The 12,507-nt window shown below is 37.4% G+C and overlaps 1 protein-coding gene across 2 annotated transcripts in view; it reads left to right on the plus strand.

Moving 5' to 3' along the window:
• The window catches only part of DOK6 (docking protein 6), a 412,918-nt gene that overhangs the window by 262,164 nt on the left and 138,247 nt on the right, over positions 1-12,507 (plus strand). For both annotated transcript variants that reach the window (XM_019936445.3, XM_073790812.1), the window contains exon 5: positions 7,811-8,000. In XM_019936445.3, coding sequence (XP_019792004.1) covers positions 7,811-8,000 — 190 coding nt within the window. The remainder of the gene's footprint in view (positions 1-7,810; positions 8,001-12,507) is intronic.

The raw sequence follows: 12,507 nt of genomic DNA on the forward strand, positions 1-12,507 counted from the left end.
AGAGAAATAGTAAACCTAGTTTAAAAGTCTGGCAGGGGACATTTATGTAAAATGAATATATAAAATATAAAATATGTTTTTTAATTGGAATATGGATTGGTACGGAATTTCTGGAAAGCAATCTGGCAATGTGTGGTTCTTAAAAGAGTTTATGGCATTTAATCCAATAATTCAGATCTTAGTACCCAATGTAATTTAATAATCAAGGGTATTAAAATGATCCAAAATGTATATATAAGAATAAAGTAAACCCTATGACTCAATATAAAATGAGTGAATTATTTAGCAAATTAAACTGAAAGTTGGTTATTTTCTTATAGCCTAATTTATATCAGACAGAAGTTGACTTAACTTCAATATTCATCAAATAGATAATTATTAAATGAAATACGGCATAGCTATACAGTAGAATATTATGCAATCATTAAAATTGTATCCCCAAGGAATCCTTAATAGCACCTGAAAATTTTATACTATAGTAAAGGCAATATAAAGGGTTCAGTACTTTATATTCTGTATGATAATAAGTACAATATATGTGAATATGCTTGTATATTAAGATACACATTACTTTAACAGATTATCTCTATACGGTATAATAGCAGTTGAATTTTTAATGATTTTCTGTATTTACTACAATGAACATGATTTACTTGGAAATGCAGATAAAATGCTGTCAACAGTAATTTTTTTGTTAAAAAAAGAAAAGGAAAGAAAGAAAGAAGGAAGGAAAAAAATAAATTAGTTCCTGGGGGATTAAAAGATATTACTGTTTTTGTTTGTTTGTTTGCGGTACGCGGGCCTCTCACTGTTGTAGCCTCTCCCGTTGCGGAGCACAGGCTCCGGACGCGCAGGCTCAGCGGCCATGGTTCACGGGCCCAGCCGCTCCGCGGCATGTGGGATCTTCTTGGACCGGGGCACTGCATCGGCAGGCGGACTCTCAACCACTGCGCCACCAGGGAAGCCCTGGTTTTTTTTTTTTTTAAGTGCTGCCATTTGATACGAGAATTGCAAGGATTCCAATTCACAGTGTCCATTGAGCAGGTGGCACCTGGCAACTGCATTTATTGCTATTGCCACGTTATAATAAAATCAATTTTGACAAATTTCAGTACTCTGGTGGAAATGGAGTCACAATTTCTGAAGAGTTCCACAAATTTTGACAAGCATCAATCATGCTTTGTTTCATTGCTGGTTTAATTGCATTATACAGATCTCAGGATGTGTCTAAATGTGCAAATATCTGCTTTCCCAGTGTGGCTCCATTTCTAAGGCTGCTGAAATTGAAGGCTGGCCACTGCAATATCCCAATATTACAGCCATTTGGAGACAGGAATGTAAAGTTCAGAATGATCTTGAAAATCTCATTATTTTCTGAGTAACATCTGGTTCTGTTGAATTTTGTGGCACTTCATATGACCATTAAAAACAAAGCATATTTTATCAAACAGTGGGGTGAACCTAGATTCGAAATTGAGATGAATTCTCATTAACAAATTCCAACACTCCCAAGCATGCATTTAGGTTTTCAAACACCCGATTCTTGTGGACTTACTAATTAGTGGTTAATAGTAGGCCAATAACTCTGGTCCTTTGACTAAATAACATTTAGTAGACTGTTTATTAATTTAGTATTAATATTGAAATTTCATGTTTGGAATTGGTATGTAACAATTGTTAAATATAGAGCCTAGAGTGGGACTTTCTTGCTGTGTCAGAAAGGTACTGCAGCCCCAGAGCGGTGGATCATGTGGGAAAAGCACCATGAAATTCTAAAGAGCAGGCTGGAAGATTAATTGAGGAGAATTCTCTCATAGGAGAAGAGCAGAAAGGAGGGGGTCTGTCCCCCTCCAAGCACGAGGAAGGGGGAAAGGCAAGAGAACCACTCATAGAATTTGGATGTTCGCCAGATGGGGAGGTTGCTCTCTCACCCAGGCTGGCAGAGCTGTAGAATCATCTAGTCCTGACCAGGCTGGTACCAGAGCAGTGTGCAAGAGAGGACGGGGGACAACCTGAGTTGGGAGGTGTAGTGGTTATTCTTCTCACCATGATGAATCTGCGAGCAGGATACAGGATGCAGCCACAGCTGTTCATGGTGGCTAAATAAGGAGATAAAGGTCACCAACTGGACAACGCTCATTTCCACATTTGATGGGACAAATAAGTTTGGGTCTTTTAATGAATTAGCTGCAGTAATAAATTTAACTGAAAAGATGTCTTCCGTAACTATCAATATTCTGATCACATGAAATTTTGAGATAAAAATTGAATTCTCTTGCTATAAAATAATTTGTTAAATCTTTAAAATTATTTTGACCATTAAGTTGTATGTAGAGTGAGTTTTACTTTATGGAAACACTGGTTGATAGAAACAACTAAGTGAAATTCAAAATTATACATTGTCCAATCATTTAGAGCTATTATTAATCATTGCATAACCATATATATGCATATAAATATTAACTTTAAGTTGTTTAATTTAATAATCCCTAAATATTTTAATTAATGAACTTTAACAAATATTTAAGTCTCTACTATATGGAAGACCCTGGAATTGAAATTCAGAAAATTAGGGATGTCACCAGATTGCTAAAGAACACTCTTCTTATTGTGGGGCTTCTCCTTTTGAGCCATACTTGGATTTTAGGAAGAGAAGGTGAAAGTATGACTTTACACTCACCCACTTAGCTGCAGTTATTATAAAGTTTAACCTCTCCCCATGGAAAACCTGACGGTTTTAATATTTATGAAGCTCTTATTTTTCAGATATTTAGGTGTAATACTTAGTTCCATGTTCCATCCTTTCTTTTGACCCAACCTTCAAACCCACAACTTCTGAAGTATCAGGAGAAGTGAGATAGACAGAGGTGGATAGACTGCTCAGCAATCAGCTAACAGCTAAAACTTAAAGGACCTTCTTTGAAAAAAGAATGGACTGGCATCCAATAGACATTTCCCAAATTTATTTTAATTAATCAGCTAATATACACAAGATGTATTTTATATTCATGCAGTCACAGACACTGTTTACTATGAGGTAGATTCACAAAATTATTCAATACATAAATTCCAGAAGTCTGTTTTTTTTAATACTTCACTTTATTACCAAGGAAACTTAGCTGAGCTTATATGTCTGTTTTTCAGCATGGTTCTCCTTTTTTTTTTTTTTTTTTTTTTTTTTTTGCGGTACGCGGGCCTCTCACTGTTGTGTCCTCTCCCGTTGCGGAGCACAGGCTCCGGACGCGCAGGCTCAGCGGCCATGGCTCACGGGCCCAGCCGCTCCACGGCACGCGGGATCCTCGTGGACCGGGGCACGAACCCGTGTCCCTTGTATCGGCAGGCGGACTCCCAACCACTGCGCCACCAGGGAAGCCCTAGCATGGTTCTCCTTTAAAACCAGTGTTCCATCTCTTCTGTTACAAGATGGAAATTACCAAGAAACTGGTTGAAGGGCTCATCATCCTTTTTTTTTCTGTTCACTGATTTCTAGTCACTGGAGGGTATTTTGCTTCACGTCAGAAACGTCATCAGTGATCCTCTGCTTCCTGCTGCACCTGCAAGCTCCACTTACCTCCACTTGCCAGGCTCCAGCTAATATTATACTGGGTTAGTTCCTGCCCTAAACAAGATCTATGTAAAACCTCACTGGCTGAGAAGGGAAGGTTTCCGTCCTTCTCAGGGTCTCCCACATATCACCTGGGGTCTCACTGTCCCTTTTCCAGGACCATTTCTCCTGAGTGTAGGTACGCTTTCTCGCCAGATCTTGTCCAATTCAATTTGACCAAACCTTGTTTTGTAGCCCCCTCGAGACTGTTCTTGTGGTTGTGACCTTAACCCTGTGTCAAGGCCATTTGCAGCATGGTCTCTTCCTTTGGACCTCTTAATCCAGCCCTAGAGTAAAACTGCTCTGGTAAGTGCAACTGCAGATTCAGCAACAGTAAGCATCTTTGTTGGACAGAACAATTCATCTTATAAATATTTCACCTTGTTATTGTTTCGGCCATTTAAAATAAAATTATGTTTTCTCATATATCTATCAGCCATTATACAAACCTAAGTTTTACCAAAATACAGTTTTATGGGCAATGTGTTTGGGATTTTTCGCTCTAGAATTCTATAGTTTATATGTGTGAACACATTTAAAACTAATATTTTTTACATAACCTTTCAAAAATTTATTTCTTCACACATTCACCAGTCTTCACAGGACTTTATATTTTATTCATGTTTCAGGATATTATTATCATTATTTAGACAGCTAGTTTCTTTTCTAATTCTTTTGGCTACTTGGAACTCTGCTGTTCAGTGCTTCTTTATAGTGTTTTTATTGTTATTGTTGATGATCTCAAAAGGACATACTTGGGATATACATATCTTGCTGAATTGTGAACTATCTTTCATATACCCCCTTTCTTTCTATGCCTCTCTCCCTTCTTTATTCCAATTGGCATAAGAACTCTTTCTTGACAAGTCAGGCATGAGTCAGTTGAGATAGAATTAATTGATTTGAGCAGAGATTAGAAAACAATTTTGAATAAAATGTGCTGATTTGCTCTACTGGAACATAGCATCACTTTTCAAAAGCATTCCTCATGGTTTCTCAGATGCTGCTACTTCCTTGGCAATATTTTTAAATGAGTTTCACAAATCGACACTTCTCGGAAGTGTGGTCCCCAGAGCAGCAGCATTAACATCTCCTGGGAACAAGTAGAAATGTAAATTAGCCAGCCCTGGGGTAGACTTACTGTATCAGAAACAATAACGGTGGAGGCAAGCCAGCCATCTGTATTGAAGCAAGCCCTCCAGGTAATTTTGATGCACACTGAAACCTGAAAACCAGTACTCTAGGCAGTAAAACCCACACGCAGTTTCTTAAATAAAAAGGTGACATGATCAGAGATGGGTTTAAAAAACCTGCCTGATAGGATTATTTCACAGAGGTAAATATTTTTAAAAGTCATTTTACTGGAACCAGTTTTAACTATTTCGTATTGAAATGGCCCAATGGAAAACATAACAAGTTTTAGTAAAACAATGTGTTTTATGTTACTAAGGGCATAAAATAATTTCTTCATAGCAAATGCAGAAACCTTCCTTCCGTTAAAATGGAATTCAAAGAAGTGTAATTTGCTAGATGACTTGATGTGCTGCCCTTATCTTTATGTGCCTGGTTTTCTGCTGGATTAATTAGCCTACGTTTTCATTGAATCTCAGATCCTTGGAAATTAGCCCTTAGAGGAAGATAAATTTTGAATATTGAAAAATTGAAAATAAAATTGTTTAGGGTAATTCCTTTCTTAAGATAGAAGAAATAGCATCAAAAAGAAGGTAGGAGCATTCTAAACCATAACAAGAAGGGGTTACTTGAGTAGCCAGGTTAAAAAAAATAAAGTGGGAAAGTAAAAGGCAGACCAGAGGGAAGGGATGCAGGTAAGGTTCACCTGCTTTGTGCTGTCTAGAGGTGGCCCTGGAAGGACTCCTTAGGGGAGTTATCCCATCACTTTGAACTTGTTCGTAAATGCGCCTCAAAGACTTTGGTGTGTAGAGCCCTATGTCATGTGACTCATAATAAATTCACGTATTAATTATTTTCCAGCTTTCTCCAATGGCCATTGTGATGACTGTACTTTTTCTGTGTTTACTACTGTTAGGTTTTATCTGCTAACATTAGAGCACGCAGACATTTCTGTGAAAACGTTATGGTTCTTCTGGGTCCTCTGAAATACTCTGTAGATTATGTACAACCTTTCACGGAACATCCGTTTGAAGGACACTCCATGTCAGGACCATTTTTTTGTATGCTCCGTTTTTTCAGTTACAAACAATGGGTGTGAATATCAAGGGTCAGTGCAGTCTTAAGCAACAGTGAGGTTGTTTAATGATGTTTATTTATTTCGGGAGTTTTTAAAAAGTGTTGTTATTTCTTGGCATTTTGGCAGTGAGTCTTCCGATGCTCTCTTCAGACTCCGGGATTGATGGAAAGGAAAAAATTTAGAGGGCTATTTCACTTTCTGCTTTTATAATGACAATATTTTCCCTATGCACAACAGATGCCACTGGCACATGGTTAGTTCCAAATGTAGAAGCTGAACTTCATCAAAAGTGTCTTGAGCAAAGAAAAGAATATTGCTCTTCAGGCATTAACTATAGCCCTGAGTCACTCTGTTGGGTCCAAGTTTCATTTCTATTCTCATATTAGATCATACCCTTTTGATTTACTTGTAATCCCATTGGAGAGGGAACTGTGCTGGGAAAGTGAGGGATGTATTTAATGCTGCACGTAGGTACTTGCACACAAGCATTTGAAGGTTTATGGAATATGTACGTGTCTATGTAGATATAGATACAGCCTTTTCTTGCACATAATTAATGGGACAATGTTCTTCATTTTTCAGCTATAGAATTTATCTCATTTTGCCTTTTCTTTGGGAAGTAATTGTGAAATCTATATACATATTACTTTCATGGGTCAACAACTAGAATATTGAATCATTAGATTATTTTTGGTCCCAGAATATCTAGGCACTTGAACATCAATATTGACCATATGGCTACTAAGTTTCAAGCTGTCGTGCTTAAGTTAAATATAACTGATTTTGCATCAGAAAATCCTTGCTTTACAAAATACCTGCCACTGAAAAGATTCTTTCTATTATACAGACAATTCCAGCTCAGTACCAGCAAACATACAGTGTTTAAGATAGTAGCATCATGATGGATGATGGCACATTTCTAAACATCTCAATCCTTTACAGACTGCAGCTGCACCATTATGCCTCTCAAAATAATTCATGCAACAGCACTGCCTTTAAAGAACTATTCACAATTAAATTCAAACTCACAAAATGTATCTGCCAGTAATTCTTAAACTTTTTGTTATCACGACTCATTATTTTTTTGTAATTCCTCAATTCTTGCAGCCCATATTCATCGTGGGATATATTTATTTCATTCATACAATTAACTAATATTTATTGATCATTTACTATAAACCAAGAATATGGTGCTAGGAACTAAGGATACTTTGTAGGACACTTTGTTGGTCATACCCAGTTCTTTACTTCCTGGAACTTACCAACTAACCTTATTTTTCAAAATAAAGTGCATCTAATGCATTTTAATATGGGGATCAGGGGCTGCAGGATTTTGCGGTAACCTTTGAGATACATGAAAAGTTGTAAAGTGAGGTTTGGAATCATTGCCTAATAATCAGATTTTCAATTTCAAACTATCCAGGAATGAAACAGTTATGTGCTTTTATTTTGCATACCAAAACAATGTCTGAAGTTCTGCCGAAGGCAGTAATGAATATCTGCAATTATCACAAGCTGAATGTGACCGTGAATACTCTATGCTTTGAGAGTCAGTCTGAGTGGGCATTAAATACTTCACGCCTCAAAGGTAAAATTGAGTACATTTTTGTGTAAGTTAAAGAAGACATTCCTCGCAGAAATTATTTCTATGACATCCACTTAAGATTATGTGAAGAAGCGGACAGTTACGGCATTTGGGCAGACTCCAATTCGTTTTCTGCCCTTATGTTCCCACTGTACAATTTAACCATTTAATCCCCACCATAGAGAATGCATGCAACAAAAAGTTGAAGAATGAGTGAATGGATTAATGATTAAGAATAACTCCTTTTCCCATACAATAGAAAAAGGTAGTGTTTCGCAGTATATATCGATGTCACCAAGGGACACAGTAACACTTTCTGAAGGCTGTAAGTAGGTATACAAATTCATACAGTGCTGCCAAAAAAGTTACACCTCTTTTGGCTTCATTTTCTCCATTCCTTGTTTCTTTGCAGAGCGATTCAACGTGTATCTTATGCCTACACCAAACCTGGACATTTATGGCGAATGCACAATGCAGATCACTCATGAGAATATCTATCTCTGGGATATCCACAATGCCAAGGTCAAGCTGGTCATGTGGCCTCTCAGCTCACTGAGGAGATACGGGCGGGACTCAACATGGTTCACGTTTGAGTCAGGAAGGTAAGCTTTGAGCGCAGAAGCCACAGGCAAAGGTTCTGTCCCGCAGTGCCCAGGCTGGCCGTTCCATTTCCATGAAGGGTAGAGAGCACCAAATATATATCAATAATTTCTTCACATTCTTACTGATAATCTGAATAAAATTGTGTTAACTCTATGGCAGGTTAAGTACCCCATTCAAAATAATTCCCGTCTCTTACTCTGGCATCAAACCAGTTTCATAATTACCTTTATCGTACAAGATCTTTGTGAAATTATTACAAGATTATATTTGGGGTTCATCTTCCTATATTTTTGGTGCAATAGGATCTCCATAAAATTCAACATGTCCTTGCCAGCATTATAATTGTGGGGGTTTTTTAAAGGAAAATATTTTGAAAGGAGTTTTATATAAAATTGCTTAAATACTACCTTTTAGGTTTGAGATAAGTTAATGCAATATTCATTTACCCAGATGTTGATGTTAATAACATTAATTAAGGGTTATTAATTCAGAATGACTGAAAAAAAAAGTTGGCAAATCCATAGTTTATGAAATGTGTAATTCAGATTTTAAATGTAGTATGTCAAGACAAATACATTGGTTTCTTGATCACAGCACATGGTTAGAATCCATAAATGTCTAAAATGACTGTCTAAAATGTGCTTGCTTCACAGTCATTATTCACAGGTACGGGTTTAGACGTGAGCTTCAACCAACCGAATCAACGTTATTATGCTCTGACCCCTTTGTGATATTGTTGTCACACATCCAAGACAAGACTTAGGTTTAGGGATTCTCTATAAGAGATGTTTAATGTAGTCACACTTGGGGACATGATTTATCACATTCTAGAAATGAATCTGTGGCCTTATAAGGTAATTACAGTGAAGTCACTATGTGACTAGATAGATAAATTATAATAGTTATACAACAGAATATTACCTACCCGTGACACACAACTTGGATGAATCTCAAAAGCAATGTTGTAAGCATTATGTGTAATTCCATCGGTAGGAAATTCTACAACAGACAAAACTAATTTACAGTGACAGAAAGCAAATGAATGGTTGCCTAGGATTGGGGATAGGGAGAGAATGGACTCCAGGAAACACAGAGGAACTTTGGGGGTGGTGAAAATGCCCTATATCCTGACTTTTGTCAAGAGCCACGGAACTGTGTATAAATATTGGGGTGCACTGTTATATGCAAATTCTCCCCCAGTGTTTTTAATGTGAAAAGAAAAAGTGGGGAAAGAAAGTTGGAGGGGATTTACTATTCTTATTTTATATACTTTCCCACTGTTTGAGGTTTGACAGTGAGCATTTGTTACTTTTACAACAAAACACTTCCTCTGGAAGGAATGGGGCCAAGGAAGGGGAGAGAGCCCCAAGCGTTTTCTGGAGAGGGGGTCTTTCTGGAGAGGGGGTCTTGAAGCTGTGAGATACAGCCAGGCCTTTATTCCTAGGTAGGCGCAGTAAAGTCAGAAGTATGTTTTCATAACCTGAGCAGGCTTTGCACTTTTTACATTTTTCTTGTAAATCTCCGTTTTTTAATACTTTATATCGTCTGGTTACAAAGTTAACCCAAACTTTTGAGGGAGTAATTGGAAAGAAAAGCTTAAAATCACTCATAATTTCTCCATCTTGAGAAAATGGCTTTTAATATTTCGGTTTACTTCTTTCCAATATATTTTAAAATCAGCATATTTTCACTTAACATTATATTGAGAAGTAATCTCTGAGTCCTTTAAAATCAAGATTTTTGTGGTCATATGGTATCTGAACATATGATGTACTATCATTAATTTAATATTAGGGTGTTTCCAGAATGAACTAGTATAAATAAAGCCACACTGACCGACCATCTGCAAATATCTGATCATTTTCTTAGCAGAGCCTTTTTCAAGAATTACTGGGTCAAAAGCTGTGAACATTTTCAAGGTTCTTCACAATATAGCAAATTGCTTTCAAGGGAAGTAAAATCAATTCACACACCCTCTAAGGGTGCCAAGGGAGTGCTCTTCTTGACCCCATAACCACAGCATTAAAATGATGATTTAGGATGTTTCTATTTTAATAGAGGACTTGGATATCTTGTTATTTTTTTTTCTTTTCTCCTTTGTTTCTTTATGTTTGGAGGTGTGTCCTTGTGTTCATTTCTATGTTTTTCCTTCTTTGAAATTTGGGTGTCCTTTGCCCTTTAATATTTGGGCTATTGATCATTATTCTGTGTGTCTAGTGTGTAAATTCCAGAGGATCTCACTCTGATTAAAGGTAGCCAAGGGCAGAAGGTTTTGTCCATGTGTGATCCAGAGAAATGAAAGCAGGACGCTGTGTTCCCTAGGTCAGGACTGGGAGAAGCGGGGAGGAGAATGGCATGAGTGATGACAAGTGACAATTTAAAGGAAAAGTTGGCAGGTAAGGCCCGGCCTGTCATCCTAGTGAACCTTGAGCTGAAGAATGACGTTTTCTGCGTTTTATGTTACTAGCTCTTTGCACAAGGCACATCGTTTGGAAGCAGTCTCTAGCCATTTATTCATACTACCGCATGTACTGGAATGTAATAAAATTGGATGCCAAAATAGTCCTTTTTCGACCGACAGGCTTTTTCCAAAATGCACTTTAAATTCTACTGTACCGATAAAAGATAAGAATAAACAGTAAAAGTGGAGCAAGGTCATTCTTTCTGGAGGAGCCTACCTCATACATCCTCACACTCATACCCCATACATGTGAGGACAGAAAGAGAGCGGGGACCGGGAAGCGTTCACTGGGAGCTGTCCTCAAAGGGGCGCAGCCTGGGGAGGTGAAGTCATGGCCCCCTGCCTGCTCAGAGGAATTGCTCTTTTTTTTAAAATAAATTTATTTATTTATTTATTTATTTATTTATTTATTTATTTATGGCCACGTTGGGTCTTCGTTGCTGCACGGGCTTTCTCTAGTTGTGGCGAGTGGGGGCTGCTCTTCGTTGCGGTGCACAGGCTTCTCATTGCAGTGGCTTCTCTTGTTGCAGAGCATGGGCTCTAGGCTCGTGGGCTTCAGTAGTTGTGGCATGCAGGCTCAGTAATTGTGACTCGCGGGCTCCAGAGCGCAGGCTCAGTAGTTGTGGCGCACAGGCTTAGTTGCTCCACGGCATGTGGGATCTTCCTGGACCAGGGATCGAACTCGTGTCCCCTGCATTGGCAGGTGGATTCTTAACCACTGAGCCACCAGGGAAGTCTCAGGAATTGCTCTTTTACCATAAAGATTTTAAGTTTGTATTTTAAGAGTGAAAACCACCAATGTGTCATGCAAGATTATTTAATCAAAAAATCAAAAAAGATATGCAAACCTGCAGAGGAAGTCATAGGATTCGTGATTATGTGCAATTTTATCCTGTGAGATACAAAACCACTTTTTTAACTGCTGATGTGGCTTTTTCACTTCACATAACCTCATAAATGTTGTAAGCAAAACTAAGGATGAGCTCAAATGCCTGCATAACAAAATTCAAGCGAGCCCCGAATCCTTTTTTATAAAATGATTGTTCAAAACATAACCTCCCTATTCAGCACAATGTTTAATATAACACAATCAGTGCTTAAAATATATGTCTTACTAACTTTGATAATATTATCCTTATTGAGAAGCCTGGGGAAAATCTGGTTACAGATTTTTAACAATTGGAAATATAAAACAATACGGTTCCCATAGGAAGAAGGTTAATGGAAGCAAATGCTCTATGTGCTATAATCAAGGATTTCGTGGTGTCATAGTGAGGCTTATTCTATCCTTAAACCTTTTTTGATCAGTAATACAGAGATAAATCCTTCCTTCTCTAATGTATGACCAGTTAGTTAAAATAAAACGTAAGGCAGACAGTTTTTAAATGTGATACCAAAGCATGATTACTCCCCCCCAAAAAAGATAATTTGACTGTAGCAAAATTAAGAACTTGCCTCTGCAAAAACACTTTTAAGAGAATGAAAAGCAAGACACTGATCCAGAGAAAATATTTGGAAGTCACATATTTGACAGTGCACTTGTATCCAAAACATATATAGAACTTCCAACTCAAAAATAAGAAAAACTACAACCCAATTTTAAAAATAGGGAAAAGATTCAAGCAGAAACTTCACCAAAGAAGACATATGATTGATCAATTATCACAGTAATTATCATATGTCTTTTTGTACATCAAAAGACAATATCAGCAGAGTAAAGAGGCAACTCACGAATTGGGAGAAGATATTTACAAGTCATATATTTGATAAGCGGTTAATGTCCAGAATATAGAGAGAACTTCTAAAAATTAATAACAACAAAAAACAATCTAATTAAAAAATAAGCAAAGGACTTAAGTAGACATTTCTCCAGAGAAGATATACAAATAGTCAGTAGCATATGAAACAATGCTCAGCATCACTAATTTTTAGGGAAATGCAAATCAAAACTGTGATGAGATGCCACTCACACCCATTAAGAGGGCTACTATCAAAATAATAATAGTAATAAGTGTTGGTGAGGGTGTGGAGGAATTGGAACCATT

The sequence above is a fragment of the Tursiops truncatus genome, chromosome 13, assembly GCF_011762595.2.
Source record: "Tursiops truncatus isolate mTurTru1 chromosome 13, mTurTru1.mat.Y, whole genome shotgun sequence".
In the NCBI taxonomy this organism is placed as follows: Eukaryota; Metazoa; Chordata; class Mammalia; order Artiodactyla; family Delphinidae; genus Tursiops; species Tursiops truncatus.